General features: G+C 40.0%; 2 protein-coding genes across 3 annotated transcripts in view; one reads left to right on the top strand and one right to left on the bottom strand.

The window, feature by feature from the left end:
* The window catches only part of LOC125100150 (T-cell-specific guanine nucleotide triphosphate-binding protein 2-like), a 267,522-nt gene that overhangs the window by 217,597 nt on the left and 25,397 nt on the right, over positions 1-24,528 (bottom strand). The gene's annotated exons all lie outside the window — the stretch shown is intronic.
* LOC125100148 (T-cell-specific guanine nucleotide triphosphate-binding protein 2-like) lies at positions 1,555-9,610 on the top strand. Of its 2 annotated transcripts, XM_047730083.1 has the most exons (3): positions 1,555-1,835; positions 5,435-5,489; positions 7,829-9,610. In XM_047730083.1, the coding sequence occupies exon 3, from the start codon at positions 7,849-7,851 to the stop codon at positions 9,163-9,165; it is 1,317 nt and encodes a 438-aa protein (XP_047586039.1). In that variant the 5' UTR covers positions 1,555-1,835; positions 5,435-5,489; positions 7,829-7,848; the 3' UTR covers positions 9,166-9,610. The 2 variants fall into 2 exon arrangements, with proteins under 2 accessions (XP_047586039.1, XP_047586040.1); XM_047730084.1 differs by lacking the exon at positions 5,435-5,489.

Here is a 24,528-nt window from a genome sequence, read left to right as displayed (position 1 = left end):
TTAAGAAAATTTTTTTTATTCTTTTGTTATTTTACATAATTTTTTTTTTACTTTTGGTTTTTAATTCTGGTTAGTTAACATACACTTTTCCATTAATTTCAGGTGTACACTATTTAACAGGAGGAGGGTTGAGTGTGCATGTCCGCAACTATTACCAAATATCAAATGAAAAATTCAAGGTGCGGGACATTGTGTAAAGAAGGCTGCCATTTTTATAAATAGGAGAAAATGGATTTTGCATATTTGCTCATACATTCATAAAATGGACCTTCATAAATGAAGGACATAAATGAATGGACATTCATAAAATAAGGATGACATGGTCTCTCTAGCACAGACACTTGACAAAGCCCATTGTCAAGTGGAGGGACATATTATTGCATACATTTTTTACCCCTTGAATTGTAAACTATATAGAAGATTTATATTTTAAAAATATGAAAAGAAAAATTAAAGCCAGGATATGGTCCCCCAGGACACAGTGTTACTCCCTATTCAGTTTCCATGGCAATTGGGTATACTGTCTTTTAATTCATGCACTAACCATGCAGAGTTAGCAAAGAGTCCCCAGGTTTCAGGGCTCAATCCTTCAGAAGACTACTCTCACTCAGACACCAGCTGCACTGGGGGGTGGGGGGTTCCCCAGGACACCTGGATCTCCAACTGTCTACAAATTAGAGAGGTCCTATAACACCCTCAGGCTTGCTAATTGATCAGAATGATTCACCTGAGTCAGGCAAGTGTTATACTTACAAGTCCAGTTTTATTTAAAAGGGTACACATAGGGTGGGTTCTGGTGGGGCGTACACAGCTTCCATGCCTCTGTCCTTGGAGCCAGAGTATGCAACCTTCCAGAACATCAATGCAAACACAGCTAAGAAGCCCACTGAGCCTTGGTGTCTAGGGTTTTGGTTGATGTTTCATTACAAAGACAAGATTGCTTAAATCAGTGACTACTTAATTGAGCTCAGTGTCTACCCTCTTCTCCTCCCAGAGGTTCAGCAGGCCCAGAGCCTCCACCCTATATTGACAGGGTTGGTTTCCTGGTGGCCAGCCACTGACCTGAAGCAATTTAGGATCCTGCCTGGAATCACTTCATTAGCAAAACAAAGTCAGCTTCCAACAGTCAGGAAATCCCCAGGGATTCTGAAGCTCTTGCCAGGAACCAGGGACTAGGACTAGGTACCCTCTTTACTAGACTTCACTTCCCATAGAGTATGGGCTGTCCAAGGTTAACAGGTGAGGCATGACTGTCATTTTCCCAAGACTGTGTTCTTTGAATGTTCATTCAGATTCGGCCTGGCCTGGAGTCTGGGGCTCAGTTAGGTGTCCTTTGGGGTCACTGAGAAGCCTGCTGCCTGGGATCCTGTGTCCTCCTCTCACTCATGAAGCCAAAAACACACCATATCAATGGTCCTGATGCCTTTCAGTTTCCCTTCCTGGCAATGGCCGTGTTTCTCGGAAAAGGAGCCCTCAGAACTTCAATTTCACTTTCTATTCCGGGAAATGCAGGGCTCTGCAATGTGATGGCTGCTTCTTTTTAGTATTGGTCAGATTCCTCTGAGGGTGGAGCAGAGGCCAGAGATGATTTAAGTCCTGCCTGCTCCTCACAGGCAGTATAGACATTTGGGGTGACCGTCAGCTCTTTCTCTCTGCAGTGACCACACCAGCAGCACACAGTACCTGTTCCTGTGCAAGGCCAGTCTGGAGCAGAGTAGCGCTCATGCTGTGGGCTGCAGGGAGCACGTCCACCAGGCTCAGCATCTCCTGAGCGGCTCGGGGACACGTTCAGAGCTCAACGCTGACACCAGGAGTCTCTTTCCCTCCAGGAGCTGGTAAGCAAGAAATCACAGATTTGTATGTCTAAGCTTGGGAGAACCTAGATGCTTGATCTCGGGTGCTGTGGGCTTGAAAGGCTGAGGGGCAGGATGTCTGGTGGATGGCTGTGAGCCAGTTAGAGCATTTAACTATTTGGGACATATTCAGAGGGAGGTTGGAGGACAAACTTTATTCCTGTGAACTGCAGAAGGATCATGTGAATGTCTGGGGTGTCAGTGGATGGGGCTTTTCCCCTATAGCTTCCTGATCAGACACCCCCTACTCCCCCTCTCATGCCCAACTACCTTTCTGTGGGGGAGACAATGCATGTATTATCTATTAATGACACAATTCAAATAAATAAATTTTTAAAAGATTTTATTTATGTATGTATGTATGTATGTATGTATTTATTTATGTATTTGACAGAGATCACAAGTAGGCAGAGAGGCAGGCAAAGAGAGAGGAGGAAGCAGGCTCCTCACTGAGCCAAAAGCCCGATGCGGGGCTCGATCCCAAGACCCTGGGAACATGACCTGAGCTGAAGGCAGAGGCTTTAAGCCACTGAGCCACCCAGGGGCCCCGATGCTTGTTCTTAATAATTATGCTTAGATTACCCATAAAAGGAGTAATCACACATCATGAGACATCAGAGTCAATTATTCCCCCATTTATTGTTTTTAATTTTAATGCCAGTATAGTTAACATACAGTCTTACATTAGCTCAAGTGCACAATTTAGTGATTTGACAGTTCTGTACATGACTCAATGCTCACCATAGTAAGTGTACCCTTTAATATCCATCACCTGTTTCATCCATCCCCACTCACTTCCCCTCTGGTAACCAACAGTTTGTTTCTATAGTTAACAATCTATTTCTTGGTTTGTCTCTCTCAGTCACTTTTTTCCCTTTTGCTCATTAGCTTTTTTTCTTACATTCCACATATGAGTGAAATCCTATGGTATTTGTCTGTCTGACTGACTTATTTCACTTAGAATGATATTCTCAAACTCCATCCATGTCATTACGAATGGACAGATTTCATTCCTTCTATGACTAAATTATATATATCACATCTTCTTTATCCACTCATCTATCAGTGGACACTTGGGCAGCTTCCTTAATCTGACTATTGTAAATAATGCTGCAGTAAACAGAGGGGTGCTTGCAGCCCTTTGAAGTAGTGTTTTTCTATTTTGGGGGTAAATACCCTGTAGTCCAATCATTGGATGGTAGGGTAGTTCTATTTTGAACTTTTTGAGGGCCCTCCATACTCTTATCTACAGTGGCCGCTCCAGTCATTCCTACCACCTATGTACCAGCATTCCTTTATCTGCACATCCTCAGCAACACTCCTTGTTTCCTGGTTGTTCATTTTAGCCATTCTGACATGTGTGTGGTATCTCATTTAAATTTTGACTTGCATTTCCCTAATGATGAGTGATGATGTTTATCTTTTCATATGTGTGTTTTCCATCTGGATGTCTTTTTTGGCAAAATGTCTGCTCACGTCTTTTGCCCATTTTTAAATTGGGTTATTTATTTTTTGGGTGTTGAGTTCTATCAGTTCCTCATATATTTTGTATACTAATTCCTTTTTTAAAAGGATTTTATAAAAAGATTATTTTTTTAAATTTTTTAGAGATAAAGAGAGAGAGCATGTGTGGGAGCAGGGGGAGGGACAGAGGGAGGAGAGATTCTCAAGTTGACTCTGTGCTGTGATGGAACCCAGTGCAGGACTTGATCTCATGACCCTGAGAAATAGGGAGCGGTTCACACTAGTGTCTGGCCTTACTCTGTGGGTACCAACCTGAACGTTATCAAGCCAAGTTGTTAGGACACAAAACAGGCTTGTAGATGCTTATAGCTTGTAGAATCATAGTTCTTAGATATAAAATAATGTGCTGGAGGGTAGAGCGCTTAACACTGGATTTTAAGATCCCATATGTTTATTTATTTATGTACTCATTTTACTTATTTATTATTTTTCTTTAAGCCAAGGCTTAATCTCATGTACACATTAACATAAACCAAGGATACTGAGGTAATGGAACTATGCACACCATCAGTACCCAAATAGCTAGGGACTGGGACAAGGATTGAACCAGCACATCTCCAAGAATGGGGACTGCAGCCTGATTCCACGCACATGGAGAACTGTCACTGCCACCAACAGTTCCCAACTTGGAATCTGAGTTCAGATCCAGGGGTTAGGTTTAGAAGTTATGAGTAACTGTTCAATAGAGTGCCCCCTATACATTACCACCAAAGTCCATCATAGACTAAACCAGCAGGTTCCATTAATAAAGACTGCAGACAGGAAGTGGGGAAGAAACTAAACCAGGAAAGAGCAGTAAATACAGACTGTGGCCTGGAACTGGGGAAGGGATTCCAGGGTGGACTTCTGTCTGAGCCAAGGGCTAAGGGCTGGTGCTCTGTCACTGCCTTCTGTGTCTGTGACAGAGTGATCCATTAACCTGGACTTGAAAGGCAATCCAATCAGGAATGGCAATGCATAAAAGAGCTCAAACCAAGATGGACTTACTGGTGGCCCCTGGAAATATTGAGAAAGACTCTCAACTCAAAAGGATTCATGGGGTGCCACCCTTGTGTTTCTTTTTGTCCCCAGATAGAGTCAAAAGTTCACTTTGGATCTAGACACTGCCGCCAAATCTGTTAAAAAACAAAATTCAACCAAGTATATTCTAAAGACCTAATTGGATTTACTTATTTATTTATTTAAGATGTTATTTATTTATTTGACAGAGAGGGATCACAAGTAGGCAGAGAGGCAGGCAGAGAGAGAGAGAAAGGAAGGAGCAGGCTCCTTGCCAAGCAGAGATCCCAATGCGGAACTGGATCCCAGGACCCTGAGATAATGACCTCAGCCTAAGACAGAGGCTTAACCCACTGAGGGCACCACCCAGGCTCCCAACCTAATTGGATTTATTAAAAGACTTATAAATCGGGGCACCTGGGTGGCTCAGTGGGTTAAAACCTCTGCCTTCGGCTCAGGTCATGATCCCAGGGTCTTGGGATGGAGCCACCCATCAGGCTCTCTGCTCCGCAGGGAGCCTGCTTCCTCCTCTCTCCCTCTGCCTACTTGTGATCTCTGTCTGTCAAATAAATAAATAAAAATCTTTAAAAAAACAAACAAACAAACAAACAAAAAAAGACTTTTAAACCAGCCAGTATCCCACCTAGCTAATAGAAAGGAGCTCCATTAAGCTACAGAAAGGGAAAAGTTTTTAAGCACAGAGAGAAAGCAGGAAAAAATCCATTGTTTTAGCCAAGTTTGCCCTCCTAAGGGAGAGATGGGGATCTGTCAGTACAGTTTTTAGTGCTGACCAAGAAATAGCCTTGTTGACTACTGAAAGATTACATCCCTGGAGGTTGAAACGGCTTTATGTATTAAGCCTTGGTTAACTGACTTGGGGCACTAACTCAAGTGGCTCCATTATGACCCTGTGACTTTCTTCTTAACACATGGCTCCGTAGAACTATAAAGTCTGTGAGTCATGTTGTTGAGAGGATGAGATAAGAAATGTATGTCTAGACGTTCACCTAAGGTTTACTGGCATGGATTTCTCAAATTCCCTCCCATTTCTACCACAGCCACAGAGGACCCACTGCCAGCGGTCAGAATACAAGCTCTCAGGGATACCATAAGGTACTCTGACCCTGCTCTCCCTGCATTGTTGTCGCAGCAGAAAATAATAAATAACAGGACATCACATACAACATCAGCTGAGGGCATGGCTTTTGTGAGGCTGAAATTTGCTCAGCACATAGGATCTTGCTGTCCACATCTGTTTGCATTTCCTACCCCGTCGTTTGATTTCCTTTTGCTGTATTTGTTCTATTCCTGAGGACTTGTCTCAGTCAGAGATTTCCTCACTCTCCTGTGTATTTTCTCCTACATCCCCTGAGAATGCACAGGCATGAGACCACACCTGATAGGGCTGAAGTCTCATCTCGTTGGCTCCTCCCTGAGGCCCTAATTGTATACACTTCTTTCACACTCACTGTTTCCCATTCTGCTTTGTGTCCTGCCTGCTGTCCAAAGGGGTGATAGTGTTTGTTCTTCACACAGCAAGGGCTTGACCCTGCACATGCCACTTGCTCAAGATTTCTACTCTTCTGCATGTGAAGAATATTCCTGCTGAGAAGTCACAAGTGATTCCTTAAGTTGCTTAATAGCTACCCCTTGCAAGCTAGATTCCCAGTTTTTTTCTTCTAAGGAGAATGTTTCCATGCCCTAGTCATATGTGTGTCAGTCCAGACCTTGTACACTTGCTCTAAAAAATGTCATCCCTAATTTGTTTTTGCCATCCTCCATCCTAGGCTGAAGCTAATGTCTTCCAGGAAGCCCCTGGAAGATGTGTCTGATCCCTCAGTTTTAGCCCAAGCTCACCTCTCCAGCCTGCATGCTGGCATGACATCAGTGGTGACTTGAAGCGACTTGCTTCCTGGTCTAAAAACTGAGGCAAACCCTGAGGCAACAGATGAAAAGACTACTTCAGACGCCTTAGTAGGAAAAAGGAGAGGGCCTGGGGACCAGACACTCTAATGCATTCCCAAGCCTGACTCTGCCTCCACCTTCATTGTGAATGTTATCAATACAACAAGGGAATAAGAAAAACAAAAAGGAATGTGACACTGTAATAATCGAGACAGTGGCATAGGAATATCATGTGACTAGAACAAAGTGTGCTTGTAATGGGCATGCAGACAGGGAGTGTATGGAATGCGTGACATCCAAAGATAAATATTTCTACTAAATCAAGCATTTACTCCCTCAATGAGTGCATTGAACCACAATGAGAATCTGGCTGTTTTCAGCCCAGAAACCTTAAAAGGGCCCCTTTTTCTGGACACCCCTTCTTCATTTTTCAACCAGTCTCATCCAGGGAGGCATGTGTTTATTGTCTTCTCAGCCAGAAAATATGAATTCCTATAGTTGCCAGTCTTCATAGGAGAGAGTATACAGATATTTCACATTCTGTTTAGTCCTGTGTATATGATTTCCTTGGTTCCCACAGCTCAAGGTATTCTAATCCTTCATGATCAGATAGGTCCAGGACTGCAGATCCAGCTCAGTTTGATTGCCAGCAGGCAAGCTGACAGAGGGACCTCCTCATCATGGCTGACTTCTTACAACATTCCACTCAACTCCTGCTTCAGTTTTTGCTCATGCCACCTTTCCCATCAATGCCACTTTAAAGACTAGTCAGTCTTCCGGGTGACTTATCTCTCCCATAGGGTTTCTGTCCCCTTTTACATCCAAGCATGGAGCAGTGGATGGATGGGGTCTCAGGACAGTTGCGGTGGTTCGTAGCAAGTCCCAGGTGGATAGTCCAGCATGACTTTTTAGAGCATGGGGATCCATGCCCCCTGCTGTATCTACTCCCAGAAAAACAAAAAGGAGTCCTTTAACACATTTCCAATCATTAAAAATTTCTATCTCCTAATGAAAAATATACGGTATCTTTTCTGAGAAGGGAAGGACCCACTCATCCTTATTTAGCTACCTCATGTGAGAACGAAGGTCTCATGGTGATGTTTAAGGTTATCAGAAGTGGATTTTCTGGAGGGTCCCACAGAACAGGTGGGAAGGGGTGTGAGGGTATGTGCTGGTGCTGTCTTCTTAGATTTGCCACCATGAAGAAGTATTATTTTCATAACATTACAAATAGAGAAAACTAAAGCAAGATAAACAAAGAATAATGTGGACAGGAAAGTTTGGATAAAAGAATCAGGCTTTGAAATTAGTTGTAAGAATGAAGAGTATCTTAAAGAAGAAGGACTTTCCAAGATAAGGAAAGAGACTGAGCAAGGGCAAATTTTACATCCAGGTCAGAAGTCTACACAATGTCTGGATAGAAAGAGAAGGACTGCTGGATATAATATTGTGGCCAGGACTGATGTTATACTGTCCCTAAGAGCACAGCGCAAGCCACCCCTTGTTATAATAACTATTTTTCCTTCCCTCTTCTCTTCTCCCCATAGTGCCTTCTCCTCTTCTAGCCATGGGTCAGTCCTCCTCTTCCCAACCCTCTCATGGTGGTGATTTGGCCTCCAGCTTTGAGAAGTTTTTTAAGGACTTCAAGATGGAAAGCAAAATCATCTCTCAGGAAGCCATCAATTCAATTCAATCAAGCCTGAAAGCGGGGGACCTTCAGAGTGCAGGTTGTGTCATCAATAATGCATTGAGAGATATCAATAATGCCCCACTGAGCATTGCTGTGACTGGGGAGTCTGGGACAGGGAAGTCCAGCTTCATCAATGCCATACGGGGTTTGGGGGCTGAGGAAGAAGGGGCTGCCGCTATTGGGCCAGTAGAGACAACCATGGAGAGAATGAAATATAAACACCCAAAGCTTCCCAGTGTGACATTATGGGACCTGCCTGGCATAGGGACCACTACATTTCAGCCTCATGAGTATCTGGAGAAAATGAAATTTAGGGAGTATGATTTCTTTATCATCGTCTCTGCTACCCGCTTTAAAATCACTGATGCACAACTGTCTTCAGCAATTGAAAAAATGAAGAAGAATTTCTATTTTGTTCGAACTAAAATAGACAGTGATTTAAGTAACGTAAAAAGGAGTCAACCCAAAAAATTTAATGAACAAGAAACCCTGGAACAGATCCGCAATGACTGTGTGAATCACCTTAAAAAGGCCAATGTGAGTGATCCTCAGGTCTTCTTAATCTCCAGCTTTGACTTGGCTGACTATGATTTCCCAAGGCTGGAGAGTACCCTTCTGAGGGACCTCCCAGAGCATAAGCGCCACATCTTTATGCAACACCTGCCAAATATTACTGAGGCCACCATTGACCGAAAGAAGGATTCCCTGAGACAGAAGGTCTGGCTGGAGGCCATGAAGGCTGGGGCATCGGCCTTTGTCCCTATGATGGGTTACATCAGTGGTAACGATATGGAGACTTTAAAGGACACTTTAACCCTTTACAGGGTTTACTTTGGGCTGGATGACTCATCCCTGAAAATCATGGCCAAGGACTTGGATGTATCGGTGGAGAAACTCAAGGAAAACCTTAAGTTTCCCCATTTGCTATCAGTTGAGAAGCATGAGGAATCCTTAGGAGAAAAACTGCAGAGATACATCAAAAAATTCTGCTCTGTTAGTGGAGGACCCATTTCCTCTGGTATTTGCTTTAACAAGATTTTCTACCTTCAAAATATTGTGCTTGAGACTGTAGCGGATGATGCAAAAGTTCTTCTTAAAAAACAGATTTCTAAGGACTTTGAGGACTCTGGGCAAGCCTGTTTACCTCAGGATGTTGGGAATGAAAATGGGAAAAGTAAGAGAGCCAGCTCCTGAATTATTCTCAGTGCTGCTATGGCAGTGGTGCCTGGAAAGATGACTTAGGGCTTCCTTTAAGCATTCTGACCCACTGCCCTCAAGGGTATCACAGACATTTCCATAATACACTCTTGAACAAACCATTAACATAATGACTATTATTTGACAGTGAGAGCAATAACCTCTGAAGAATCCTTCCTTTGTATGATTATTTTGGGAAAAGTGAAAGACAGTGATCTGGAATTTTCTGATTAGTGGAGAGAATAATTCTTTATATGATGGTTACTTCATACACAGCACCGGTCTTTCTACTGACATACTAGTAAAAAATGGCTATGCTGGGACGCCTGGGTGGCTCAGTTGGTTGAGCGGCTGCCTTCGGCTCAGGTCATGATCCCAGCGTCCTGGGATCGAGTCCCACATCGGGCTCCTTGCTCATCGGGGAGCCTGCTTCTCCCTCTGCCTCTGCCTGCCATTCTGTCTGCCTGTGCTTGCTTTCTCTCCCTCTCTCTCTCTGACAGATAAATAAATAAAATCTTTAAAAAAAAATGGCTATGCACAGAGTGGGTTCTGAAAATGAATTTTGAAATAAACGCATGCATAGTGCATTTTTGGTGTTCCTGACATTCTGTTATGAATCCATAAATTCTCTTCTAAAATTTTTATTTAAATTCCAATTATGGAACATACGAGTAATATTAGTTTCAAATGTACAGTATAGTGATTCAACACCTCCAAGTAATACCCAGTTTCACTTAACATAACTCTATCCTCATCTATGTCATTGCAAATGGCAAGATTTCATCCTTTTCATCTATTTTCATCATTCATCATTTCATCATTTCATCAATGATTTCATCATTTTATCTATATCTATATCTTTATCTGTACCTATATATCACATCATCTTAATCCATTGATCAGTCAATGGACATGTGGGTTGTTTCTATTATTTGACTATTGCAGGTAAGCACTGCGAAGCATGTATCCCTTTTAATAAGTATTTTTCTAATCTTTGTGCACATAACTAGTAGTGCTGTATCATTGGGTACCTCTATTTTTAACTTTTTGAGGAATGTCCATACTGTTTTCCAGAGTGGCTGTACCATTTTACATTTCTACCAATGGCGCAAGAGGGTTCCCTTTCTCCACATCCTCACCAATGCCTGCTGTTTCTTGTATTGTTGATTTTAGCCATTCTGACGAGAGCAAGTTGATATATCATTGTAGTTCTGATTTGCATTTCCTTGATAATGACCGATGTGGAGCATCTTTTTATGTGTCTTTTGGCCAGCTAGATGTCTTCTTTAGAAAAATGTCTATTCATGTATTCTGCCCAGTTTTAATGTTATTTATTATTTGTATGTTGAATTGTTTAAGTTCTTTATATATTTTGGATACTAATGCTTTACCAGGTATGTCATTTGCAAATATCTTGTCCCATTCCAGAGGTTGCCTTTTAGTTTGTTGCCTGTTTCCTTCACTCTGCAGAAGCTTTTTCTTTTGATGTAGTCCCAATAGTTTATTTTTGCTTTTGTTTCCCTTGTCTCAGGAGATTCTTCTAGAAAGAAGTTGCTAAAGCCATTATCAAAGAAGTTACTGCCTGTGTTCTCTTCTAGGATTTTTATGGTTTCAGGTCTCACATTGAATTCTTCAATCCATTTTTCACTTTATTTTTGTATATGGTGTAAGGAAGTGGTGCAGTTTTAGAGAGTGTCTTTGGTGTATGCTGCATGTACCCTGCTGTTGTGTTTTGGCTGCTCTATCCTTCAGGCCAGTTGTCTGTAAAGGCTCTATTTGTCTGCAGTAGGCAGTGTTTGGTCCTTTTCCTGAATCCTGAGTTTTAACCAAGTGGGATCATGCTTTCTTGTGAAACAAGACCTGACACTGCCCTTATGAGAACCTATGAAGACCTGAAGAACCCTGTGGTTGGTGGGAGATGTGGTGTGGACAGGGGTTCGGGCTGGTCTTCTGGGGGAGGAGTCTGTCACCCTGGGACTGATGGAAGCCTAAGAAGGGCATTTCCACTGCCTTCTGGCATTTCCAGAAGGGTGGATTTTGGTGTATGCAAATTATGCAGCCAGTGTTGGCACCCTGCTGTTTCCTGCAGGTAGCTCTGTGTTTATGCCGAGGGGTGGGGAGGAAATGGTACTGGCCACTTCCTTTGTTCCTTTGTTCCTCCATGATGCTGCCTCTGAGGGACTAGTCTGAGAAGATCGAAACAACTCCCCACTATGTGCCACAGGCACTATTTGGGTCACTGTTTCCAGGCTGTCTGTCCTGGGGTTGTTTGCCTGTGTTTTCACCAGGAGCGGTGCCGGGCCCTCTGGGCTCTTACCCAGATGAGCTCACTGACCTTTACAATTCCAGGCTTTAAGACCTACCACTTTCAAGAACTCATTGACATTTAGACCCTCTTGTTTCCCATGCCAATTGCTTTGGGAAATGTTTTCCTTTTGTGTTACTTATGTGCTCCATTTTCTCTTGTCCTTTTCTGTGACCATGCCTCTCTCCCCTCCACAGCTTGCATGTTTCTTTTCTTCCCTACACCATGGCTCTGCAGTTCCTACCTTCTTCGATGTGGCCCCTTCACTCCTTCAGTCATGGAGTTTGTTCTGTAGTTCTTATGGTCTATTTCTGGGGTATTTAAGATGATTTGATAGTTCTCTAGTTGTGTTTGTGGGACAAGGTGAACCTAGGGTCCTCCTACTTTGCCACCATTTTCCTCTCTAAAACATTTGCCTTCCTTCATGAATGCAATAACGTTCTGATTTTTGATAGATCACCAGTTAATGTTCACTGATAACCTTCTTCTCCTTTTTAGGGTTACCATTGTATTTAATAAACATAAAAGATAGTTGAACATGTGTCACAGGAGATGAAAGAGAAACATTAGCTAAGAAAAAGTCTTTATCTGGTGTATTTATGAGGCAGACAAGTGCATAAGATGGGAAAATAGTCAAAGGGTTTGCATATTGTGGGTCTAGACACTCCTTGCTTGGTAACAGTATATTTTGTGCCCAAGCTTCAGAGGTTAGGGAATAAGAGACAAGAGGCTTATGATTACTACTTGGAAATAAAAAAAAAAAATCAAAAGTTCCTTAAACATATCCAGTCCCTCATCTAATAAGGGAAATGCAAATTAGAAGTGGCATCTACACTAAGATATCATTTATCCCCTATTAGATTAGGGGAAATTGCAAAGTTTGATGAAACTGTCAAATAATGGTTGTCATACAATGCTGGTGGTTGCACATATGATATAGCCTATAATGTGAATTACACCATCTCTAGGGGAATTACACACACATTTACACTTTGCCACAGTGATCCCTCTTTGAAGAATCTGGGCCATAAAAATTGAAAGTAGATTAGTGGTTGGCAGGGGTTGGAAAGTGGGGAAAATGTGTAATGCTACTGAAAGAGGACAAGCTTTCAGTTATAAGGTGAATGTTACTATAGTTAATAATACTGTTGTGTACATTTGAAATTTGTTAACAGTGTAGGTCTTAAGTGTTTCTACCACACAAGCACAAAAGGTAAATATGTGAGGTGATTAATGTATTAATTAACTTGATTGTAGTAATCATTTCACAAAATGTACAATTATATCACATCATCACCTTGTGTACTTTAAATATATATGATTTTATCTGTCATTTTTATCTAAATCAACTGGGGGAGGACAAAAACTGGAAAAATTACAAAAAACACATATTTGGAGCAGTATTTGAAATGGGAAAACACTAAGTTGAAATATTCTTCAATAGAGATGTTAGTTACAAAATAGATGATTTGACAACTATACAAAAGAGTGAGTAATTCCCTATATATTGTTATGCACTCATCTCTAGGATATATTATTGTTCAGTGCAAAAAGTAAGATGGGGAATTATGTGTGTAGTATGTTACTGATGATCTAAGGCAGTTCAAAATATAAATGTATATTTCCATATATTCTTCAATTAAACATGAGAAAACTTTAGGAATAAAATTTAATTACCTACAGGGGAAGTGATGATACTGTGTGGAGAGGCAATGGTAACAACTAGATTTCACTTAGTGCAAATTATTTACACTAGAAATATGCATAGGTATTTACATAGGCATACAACTGTATAGTTAATAAAAGACCGAATGCTTGTAGAAACAAAAGCAAGTCAAAACAAATTGTCTAACCTAATCGGTGGTCTAACAAAGCAGAAGATTTTTTAAAAATTTCTTTATTTATTCATAATTTTTAAAGTTTCAGTATAATTAGAGTTAAGATGGCAGAGGAATGGGGAGTCTTAATTGGCTCCCACCAAGTTTACCAATCATAGACAGCTGCAAAGCTTCAGCTCTTGGGGAAAACAGTATATAGTATTTTTGTTTTTTTTATTCTTTAGTCTTTTAGTAATTTTTTTTCAGTTATTGTCTTATTTTTTCAACTCTTCTTTTAATCTTTCTTAATTTTATTTATATATATACATTATATATTTTTAAAATTTGTTTCCTTTCATTGTATTTTATTTTTAAAATATCAATCTATCTATATGTTTATCTATCTATCTATCATCTATCTGTAATGTTTTTCTTTCTTTCTTATTTTGGGATCTAGTTTCTTTGAAGAAGGAGACCAAAACACACTCAGGATCTAGTGTTTACTTGGTTTTGTTCTTTTTTGTTTTGTTTTGTTTTCTGTTGTCATTGTTGTTATTCTTGTTTTTTTTTTTTTTCCTTTTTTTTTTTCTGAATTTCATTTGTGGACAAAATGAGCATATAGAGAAATTCATCCCAAAATAAAGAACAAGACGTAGTACTCTTCGCAAGATATTTAATCAATATGGATATAAGTAAAGATGTCAGAACTACAATTTAAAAGGGTGATTATAAAGATACTAGCTGGGTTTGAAAAAAGCATAGAAGACCATGGAGAAATGTTTAGTGTAGAAATAAAAAAAAACCTACAATTAATTCAGGCCAAATTTAAAAATGCTGTTGCCTATATTCAATCCCAAGTAGAGTCATAAAAAAACAAGGATGAATGCAGTAGAAGAGTGAATCAGTGATATAGAAAATAAGATAATGGAAAATAAGGAAGCTGAAAAGAAAAGAGAAAGAGAACTATTAGATCACAGAGTCAGACTTAGAGAAATCAGTGATCCCATAAGTGAAATAATATCCACATCACAGGGGTTCCAGAAGATGAAAAGTGGGAGAAAGGAGCCAAAGTTTTATTTGAACAAATTATAGCTCAGCACTTCCCTAAACTGAGGAAGGAAACAGACATTCAAAGTCTAGGAGGCACTATAAGCCCCCTCAAAATCAATAAAATTAGGACAAACCTTGACATATAATAGCAAAGCTTGCAAATTTCAAAGATAAAGAGAAAATCCTGAAAGCAATTCATAGATGACAATGATAGAAACACATGTCTGGCAGATGACCTGTCCATTGACACCTGGAAAGCCAGACAGGACTGGCATGATATAGTCAATGCACAAAATGAGAAAAAATATGCACTAAGATTACTTTATCCATCAAAGCTGTCATTCTGAATAAAAGGAGAGAGAAAGAATTTCCAGGACATTGGGCACCTGGGTGGCTCAGTGCATTAAAGCCTCTGCCTTCAGCTTAGGTCATGATCCCAGGGTTCTGGGATGGAGCCCTGCATCAAGTTCTCTGCTCAGCAGGGAGCCAGCCCCGCCCCCCAACCAACTTATGATCTCTGCTGCCAAATAAATAAATAAAATAAAATATTAAAAATAAAGAAAGAATTTCCAGGACAAACAAAAGCTAAAGGAATTTGTGATGACTAAACCAGCCCTGCAGACAATATTAAAGGGAATCACTGGAGTGGAGAGAGATCCCCAAAGTAACAAAGACCATAAAGGAAAAGAGATGATCAACAGTAATAATGACATTACAGGTAATATGATGGCAGTAAATACAAGTCCTTCAATAATTACTCTGAATGAAAATGGACTCAATGCTCCAATCAAAACACTCAGGGTATAACAATGGATTAAAAAAAAAGAAAACCCATCAATATGTTGCTTACAGGATACTCATTTTAGATCCAAAGACACCTCCAGAATGAAAGTGAGGAGGTGGAGAACTATTTATCATGCTAATAGACATCAAAATAAAGCGGGAGTAGCCAACTTCTGTCAGACAAACTAGATTTTTTAAAATAATTTTTTTAACATATAATGTATTATTAGCCCCAAGGGGTACAGGTCAGTGACTAGCCAGGTTTCCACACTGCACAGCACTCACCACAGCACACACCTTCCCCAATGTCCATAACCCAACTACCATCTCCTTCTCCCCCTCCCCCAGGCAACTCTCAGTTTGTTTTTGAGATTAAGAGTCTCTTATGGTTTGTCTCCCTCCCGATCCCATCTTGCTTTATTTATTCTTTTCCTACCCCCCAGACCCCCCACGTTGCATCTCCACTTCCTCATATCAGGGAAATCATATGATAGTTGTCTTTCTCTGATTGACTTATTTTGCTAAGCATAATACCCTCTAGTTCTATCCAAGTCATCCCAAATGGCAAGATTTCATTTCCTTAGATGGCTGCATAGTATTCCATTGTATATATATACCACTTCTTCTTTATCCATTCATCTGTTGATGGACATCTAGGTTCTTTCCATAGTTTGGCTATTGTGGACATTGCTGCTATAAACAATCGGGTGCATGTGCCCCTTTGGATCACTACATTTGTATCTTTAGGGTAAATACCCAGTAGTGCAATTGCTGGGGCATAGGGTAGCTCTAATTTCCACTTTTCGAGGAAGCTCCATGCTGTTTTCAAGAATGGTTGCACCGGCTTGCATTCCCACCAACCGTGTAGGAGTGTTCCCCTTTCTGTGCTTTCCTCACCAGCATCTGTCATTTCCTGACTTGTTAATTTTAGCCATTCTGACTGGTGTGAGGTGGTATCTCACTGTGGTTTTGATTTGTATTTCCCTGATGCCAAGTGATATGGAGCACTTTTTCATGTGTCTGTTGGCCCTCTGGATGTCTTCTTTGCAGAAATGTCTGATCATGTCCTCTGCCCATTTCTTGATTGGATTATTTGTTCTTTCAGTGTTGAGTTTGATAAGTTCTTTATAGATTTGGGATACTAGCCCTTTATCTGATATGTCATTTGCAAAGATCTTCTCCCATTCTGTTGGTTGTCTTTGGTTTTGTTGACTGTTTCCATTGCTGTGCAAAAGCTTCTGATCTTGATGAAGTCCCAATAGCTCATTTTTGCTCTTGCTTCCCTTGCCTTTGGTGATGTTCCTAGGAAGAAGTTGCTGTGGCTGAGGTCAAAGAGGTTGCTGCCTGTGTTCTTAAGGATTTTGATGGATTCCTTTCTCACATTGAGGTCCTTCATCCATTTTGAGTCTATTCTCAAGTGTCGTGTAAGGAAATGGTTCAGTTTCATTCTTCTGCATGTGGCTACACAATTTTCCCAAAACCATTTGTTCAAGAGACTGTCCTTTCTACATTGGACATTCTTTCCTGCTTTGTTGAAGATTAGTTGACCATAGAGTTGAGGGTCCATTTCTGGGCTCTCTACTCTGTTCCATTGATCTATGTGTCTGTTTTTGTGCCAGTACCATACTGTCTTGATGATGACAGCTTTGTAATAGAGCTTGATGTCTGGAATTGTGATGCCACCAACTCTGGCTTTCTTTTTCAATATTCCTGTGGCTGTTCAAGGTCTTTTCTGGTTCCATATAAATTTTAGGATTATTTGTTCCATTTCTGTGAAAAAAAAATGGATGGGATTTTGATAGGGATTGCATTAAACGTGTAGATTGCTTTGGGTAGCATAGACATGTTCACAATATTTGTTCTTCCAATCCCTGAGCATGGAACATTTTTCCATTTCTTTGTGTCTTCTTCAATTTCTTCATGTGTACTTTATAGTTCTATGAATATACATTCTTTGCCTCTTTGGTTAGGTTTATTCCTAGGTATCTTATGGTTTTGGTTGCAATTGTACGTGAGATTGGCTCCTTAATTTCTCTTTCTTCTGTCTTGTTGTTGGTGTAAAGAAATGCAACTGATTTCTGTGCATTGACTTTAAATCCTGACACTTTACTGAATTCCTGTACACGTTCTAGCAGATTTAGAGTGGAGTCTTTTGGGTTTTCCACATATAGTATCATATCATCTGCAAAGAGTGATAGTTTGACTTCTTCTTGGCAGATTTGGATGCCTTTAGTTTCTTTTTGTTGTCTGATGGGTGAGGCTAGGACTTCTAGTACTATGTTGAATAGCAGTGGTGATAATGGACATCCTTGCCTGTGTTCCTGATCTTACTGGAAAAGCTCTTCATTTTTCTCCACTGAGAATGATATTCGTGGTGGTTTTTTCATAGATGGCTTTGATGATATTGAGGTATGTATCCTCTATCCCTACACTTTGCAGAGTTTTGATCGGGAAAGGATGCTGTACTTTGTCAAATGCTTTTTCTGCATCTATTGAGAGTATCATATGGTTCTTGTTCTTTCTTTTATTAATGTATTGTATCACATTGATTGATTTGTGGATGTTGAAACAACCTTGAAGCCTTGGAATAAATCTTACTTGGTAGTGGTGAATAATTCTTTTAATGTAATGCTGGATCCTATTGGCTAGTATTTTGTTGAGGACTTTTGCATCTGTGTTCATCAAAGATATTGGTCTGTAATTCTCTTTTTTGATGGGAACCTTGTCTGGTTTTGGGATCAGGTGATGCTGGCCTCATAAAATGAGTTTGGAAATTTTCCTTCCATTTCTATTTTTTGGAACAGTTTCAGGAGAATAGGAATTAATTCTTTAAAAGTTTGGTACAATTCCCCTGGGAAGCTGCCTGGCCCTGGGCTCTGGTTTGTTGGGAGATTTTTGATGACTGCTTCAATCTCCATACTGGTTATGGGTCTGTCAGGTTTTCTATTTCTTCCTGGTTCAGTTGTGGTAGTTTATACGTCTCTAGGAATGCAGCCATTTCTTCCAGATTGTCAAATTTGTTGGAGTAGAGTTGCTCAAGATATGTTCTTATAATTGTTTGTATTTCTTTGGTGTTGGTTGTGATCTCTCCTCTTTCATTTGTGATTTTATTTATTTGGGTCCTTTCTCTTCTCTTTTTGATGAGTCTGGCCAGGGCTTTATCAGTCTTATTAATTCTTTCAAAGAACCAGCTCCTAGTTTCATTGATTTGTTCTATTGTTTTGTTTTTGTTTTTGTTTTGTTTCTATTACATTGGTTTCTGCTCTGATCTATTATTTCTCTTCTTCTGCTGGGTTTCGGCTTTCTTTTTTGTTCTTTCTCTAGCTCCTTTAGGTGTAGGGTTAGGTTGTGTATTTGAGAACTTTCTTGTTTCTTGAGAAAGGCTTGTATTGCTATACATTTTCCTCTCAGGACTGCCTTTGCTGTGTCCCACAGATTTTGAACTTTGTGTTTTCATTATCACTTGTTTCCATGAATTTTTTCAATTCTTCTTTAATTTCCTGGTTGACCCATTCATTCTTTAGAAGGATGCTGTTTAGTCTCCATGTATTTGGGTTCTTTCCCAATTTCCTCTTGTGATTGAGGTCTAGCTTCAGAGCATTGTGGACTGAAAATATGCAGGGAATGATCCCAATCTTTTGGTACCACTTGGGATCTGACTTGAGACCCAGGATGTGATCTATTCTGGAGAATGTTCCATGTGCACTAGAGAAGAATGTGTATTCTGTTGTTTTGGGATGGAATGTTCTGAATATATCTGTGATGTCCATCTGGTCCAGTGTGTCATTGAAGGCCTTTATTTCCTTGTTGATATTTTACTTGGATGGTTTGTCCATTTCAGTGAGGAGAGTGTTTAAGCCCCCTACTATTATTGTATTATTGTGGATGTGTTTCTTCAATTTTGTATTAATTGGTTTATATAGTTGGCTGCTCCCATATTAGGGGCATAGATATTTAAAATTGTAAGATCTTCTTGTTGGACAGACCCTTTGAGTATGATATAGTGTCATTTATCATCTCTTATTATAGTCTTTGGCTTATAATGTAATTGATCTGATATAAGGATTGCCTCCCCAACTTTCTTTTGATGTCCATTAGCATCGTAATTGTTTTCCACCCCCTCACTTTAAATCTGGAAGTGTCTTTGGGTCTCAAATGAGTTTCTTGTAGGCAGCATATTGATGGGTTTTGTTTTTTTTTTTTAATCATCTGATACCCTGTGTCTTTTGATTGGGCCATTTAGCCCATTTACATTCAGGGTAACTATTGAGAGATATGAAATTAGTGCCATTGTATTGCCTGTAAGGTGACTGTTATTGTATATTGTCTCTGTTCCTTTCTGATCTACTACTTTTAGGGTCTCTTTTGCTTAGAGGACCCCTTTCAATATTTCCTGTAGAGCTGGATTGGTGTTTGCAAATTCTTTCAGTTTTTGTTTGTCCTGGAAACTTTTTATCTCTCCTTCTATTTTCATTGAGTGCCTAGCTGGCTATAGTATTCTTGGCTGCATGTTTTTCTTGTTTAGTGCTCTGAATATATCATGCCAGCTCTTTCTGGCCTGCCAGGTCTCTGTGGATAAGTCTGCTGCCAATCTAATATTTTTACCATTGTATGTTACAGACTTCTTTTCCCGGGCTGCTTTCAGGATTTTCTCTTTGTCGCTAAGACTCATAAGTTTTACTATTAGATGATGGGGTGTGGACCTATTCTCATTGATTTAGAGGGGGGTTCTCTGCACCTCCTGGATTTTTATGCTTGTTCCCTTTGCCATATTCTGGAAATAATGCTCTTCAATAATGCTCTCCAACATACCTTCTGCTCCCCTCTCTTTTTCTTCTTCTTCTGGAATCCCAACTATTCTAATGTTGTTTCATCTTATGGTATCATTTATCTCTCAAATTCTTCCCTAATGGTCAAGTAGTTGTTTGTCCCTCTTTTGCTCAGCTTCTCTATTCTCCATTATTTGGTCTTCTGTATCACTAATTCTCTCTTCTGCCTCATTTATCCTAGCAGTAAAAGCTTCCATTTTTTTATTGTACCTCATTAATAGCTTTTTTTACATCAACTTGGTTAGATTTTAGTTATTTTATTTCTTCAGAAAGGGCTTTTATTTCTATAGACAGGGTCTCTCCAATATCTTCCATGACCTTTTTGAGCCCAGCTAGCACATTGAGCATTGTCATTCTGAACTCTAGATCTGACATGTTAGAGATGTCCATATTGATTAGGTCCCTTCAGTACTGCCACTTGTTCTTTTGTGTGTGTGTGTGTGTGTGTGTGTGGTGAGTTTTTCTGCCTTGTCATTTTATCCAGATAGGAATATATGAAGGAAAGAATAAAATACGAAAAAGGTGGCAAAGACCCCAGGAAAATGTACTTTAACCAAATCAGAAGAGACCCCAAATTGTGGGGGGAAGAAAGGGGGTAAAAAGAGGTTCAGAAAAGAAAATATATAAAAATAAAGAAAAATATGAAAAAGAAATTATATATATTAGACTGGTGAATAGATCAGAGTCACCCACTTAATTTTGGGAGTATTTAGTCCCTTAAGAGAAACTACCTCCCAACATTTTAGAGAATTAAAATACACACACACACACACACACACACACACACACACACACACACACACATACACTATAAGGGTAAACACGATGAAGGGATGGAATATGACTATAAGATGAATTTTTTTTTAATTTCTAAAGAAGGAGTTGATAAATGAACTTTTTAAACTTTTTAATGAAAGGTATTGTTAAGATAAACTAGTTAAAAAACGTTAAAAGAGGAAAGAGTAAAAGTTAAAAAAAATTTAGCATAAGAAAAAAATAAAATTAGGGGCGCCTGAGTGGCTCAGTGGGTTAAGCTGCTGCCTTCGGCTCGGGTCATGATCCCAGGTCCTGGGTTCGAGCCCCGCATCGGACTTTCTGCTCAGCAGGGAGCCTGCTTCCTCCTCTCTCTCTGCCTGCCTCTCTGCCTACTTGTGATTTCTCTCTGTCAAATAAATAAATAAAATCTTTAAAAAAAAAGAAAAAAAAAATAAAATTAAAAACAATTAATTAACTTTGCAAGACTAAAGAATCACGGGAGATAGCCATGAATTCTATGCTTGGAATTCTCTGGAATTCTGCTATTCTCCTTGATAAGTGAACTTGACCTTAGCTGGATTTCTTGCTGTTCTTCTGGGGGAGGGGCCTGTTGTAGTAATCCTCAAGTGTCTTTGCCCAAAGGCAGAATTGCACTGCCCTTACCAGGGGCCAGGCTAGGTAATCTGCTCACGTTCACTTTCGGGAGTCTTTCTTCCCTGAATGCTTTCCATAGAGTTCTGGAGGACGGGAATGAAAATGGCAGCCTCCCAATTTCTGGCCGGAGGAGCTGAGGGCTTGGGACCCCACTCCTCAGTGTGCCCTTGGAGTAAAGCTCTCAGTCACTCCCATCTTCCTGGTCTCTGGCTGCACTCCAAGCTCACCCAGCCTGTGACAAGCATCTCTGTCTCTGGCACACAGCCCTGCCTGGAGTCTCCAAACCCAGCAGATCCCTGCGCTCTTCCAGGGTGGTCTCCCTGGATGTTGTGGGGTCCTTGCTCAAAGAGCAGTGGCCTGACTGTGCCCCGGATCATAGTTTAAGGTAATCCTGAGTTGGGAGCTCCCTCCATGGCTACATCTCCATAGCCAGCTCCCCTGCTCTAATGCCTGTGAGCTCTGTGACACTCAGACACCCCTGATCCTGCTGTGACCCCACAGGACCTGAGACCACACTGTCCCCATGTGGGCTTCACCCCAGCTTAGCCTCTGGAGTAATGTCGCTTAGTTGAGCAGACTTTTAAAAGTTCATATTTTGTGCTCCATTGCTCCACTGCTTGCCAGGAGCTAGCCACCCCCTCCCCCGCCACAGTCTATCATCCTGTTGTTTTGGATTCATTTCTCCACAGGCCCTACCTTTCAGAAAGTGGCTGATTTTCTGTTTCTAGAATTGTTGCTCTTCTTCTCTTCAATCTCCTGTTGGATTTGTAGGTGTTCAGAATGGTTTGATAAACTATGTAGATGTTCTCCTGCTACCTGATGTCATCTCAGCCTGCTACTCCTCTGCCATCTTGACTCCTCCCCCAGACAAACTAGATTTTAAACCAAAGACTGTAGCGAGGGATGAAGAGTGACACAATATCATAATAAAGTGCTCTATTCAAGAAGAAGATCTAAGAAAGGTAAATATTTGTGACCCTAACAAGAAAGTGGCCAATATGTAAACCAACTTAATTACTACTAAATTAAGTCATTCATTGATAATAATACAATAATAGTAGGGGACATTAACACCCCACTGACAGCAATAGACAGATGATCCAGGCAGAAGATCAACAAGTTAACAAGGGCTTTGAATAAGAAGGGCACCCAATGGACTTCACAGATACATTCAGAGCATTCCATCCTAAAGCAACAGATTACACATTCTTCTTGAGTGCACATGGAACAGTTTCCAGAATAGATCACATACTGGTTCACAAATCTGGTCTCAATCCATACCAAAGATTGGGATCATTCCCTACACATTTTCAGACCACAGTGCTTTGAAAATGGAACTCAATCACAAGAGGAAATTTGGAAAGAACTCAAATATATGGAGGCTAAAGAGGATCCTACCAAAGAATGAATGAGTCAACCAGGATATTAAAGATGAATTTTTAAAAATTCATGTAAATGAATGAAAATGAAAAGACAACTATTCAGTACCTTTATAATGCAGCAAAAGTGGTCTTAAGAAGAAATACAGCAATACAAGCCTTTCTCAAGATACAAGAAAGGTCTCTAATACTTATAAGCTAAACGTAGACCTAAAGGAGTGAGAGAAAGAATAGCAAATAAAGCCTAAACCCAGCAGGAGAACAAAATTAATAAAGATTAGAGCAGAAATCAATGAAATAGAAACCAAAAGAACAGTAGAACAGATCAACAGTACTAGGAGTTGGTTCTTTGCAAGAATTAATAGATTGATAAGCTCCTGGCCAGACTTAATCTTTAAAAGAAAAGACAAAAGACCCAAATAAATAAAATCATGAATGAAAGACGAGAGATCACAACCAAGACTGAAGAAATACAAAGAATGTTGAAAAGATTATGAGCAATTATATGCCAACAAATTAGGCAAGATGGAGGAAATGGACACATTCCTAGAAACACATAAATTGCTAAAACTGAAACAGGAATAAATAGGAAAATTGAAGAGACACATAACCAGCAAAAAATTGAAGCAGTAATCTAAAATCTCCCAACAAGGAACACTGGGTGGCTCAGTCGTTTAAGAGTTTGCCTTTGGCTCAGTTCATGATCCCAGGGTCTTGGGATTGAGTCCCACATAGGGCTCCTTGTTCAGTGGGGAGCCTGATTCTCCCTCTGCTAGCTGCTTCCTCTGCTTGTGTGCTCTCTCTCTCTCTCTCTTTTTCTCTCTCTCTAACAAATAAATAAATAAAAATCTTTTAAAAAAATCTTCTAACAAATGAGAGTCTGGGGCTAGATGACTGCCAGGAGAATTTTACCAAACATTTAAAGAAGAACTAATACATAATTTACAGAAGATGTTTCAAAAAATAGAAATGGAAGGAAAATTTCCAAACCCATTCTACGATGCCAGCATTACTTTGATCCCAAAATCAGACAAAGACCCCAACACAAAGGAGAATTCCAGACCAATATCCCTGAGGAACAATAATGTATAAATTATCACCAAGATACTGGCCCATAGGATCCAAGTGTACATTAAAAGGATTATTCATGATGACCAAGCAGGATTTATTCATGGGCAACAAAGTATTTCAACATTCCGATTAAATCAATGTGCTACCCCACATTAATAACAGAAAGAACAATAATGATGTGATCCTCTCAGTAGATGCAGTAAAAGCATTTCACAAAACAGACCATCCTTTCTTGCTAAAAACCTTCCTCTATGTGGTGATAGAGTGAACAAATCTCAACATCATAAAGGCCATATATGAAAGGTTCACAGTGAATATTGTCCTAATTGGGGAAAAATTCAGCTTTTCCCCTAAAGTCAGGAACATGACAAGGATGTAAACTATTACCACTGTTGTTCAAATTAGATCTGGAAGTCCTGCCCTCAGCAATTAGACAACAAAAAATAAAAGACACCTAAATTGGCAAAGAGGAAGTCAAACATTCACTCTTTGCAGACAACATCATGCAGAAAACCCAAAAGATTCCATCAAACATTTGCTAGAACTGATATAGGAATTCAGCAAAGTTGCAGGACTACAAATCAATGCACAGAAGTTACTTAACTTTCTTTTGTTTGTTTGTTTGTTTTTTTGATCATTTTTTTAATTTATTTTCAGCATAACAGTATTCATTGTTTTTGTACCACACCCAGTGCTCCATGCAGTCCGTGCCCTCT

Source organism: Lutra lutra, chromosome 5 (genome assembly GCF_902655055.1).
Source record: "Lutra lutra chromosome 5, mLutLut1.2, whole genome shotgun sequence".
In the NCBI taxonomy this organism is placed as follows: domain Eukaryota; kingdom Metazoa; phylum Chordata; class Mammalia; order Carnivora; family Mustelidae; genus Lutra; species Lutra lutra.
Note: the sequence above shows the minus strand (reverse complement) of the source record. Positions and strands in the feature narration are given on the sequence as shown.

Bases quoted from the DNA above. Each gene is read 5' to 3' on its own strand.
- LOC125100148 (XM_047730084.1), top strand. From the start codon at position 7,849: ATGGGTCAGTCCTCCTCTTCCCAACCCTCTCATGGTGGTGATTTGGCC.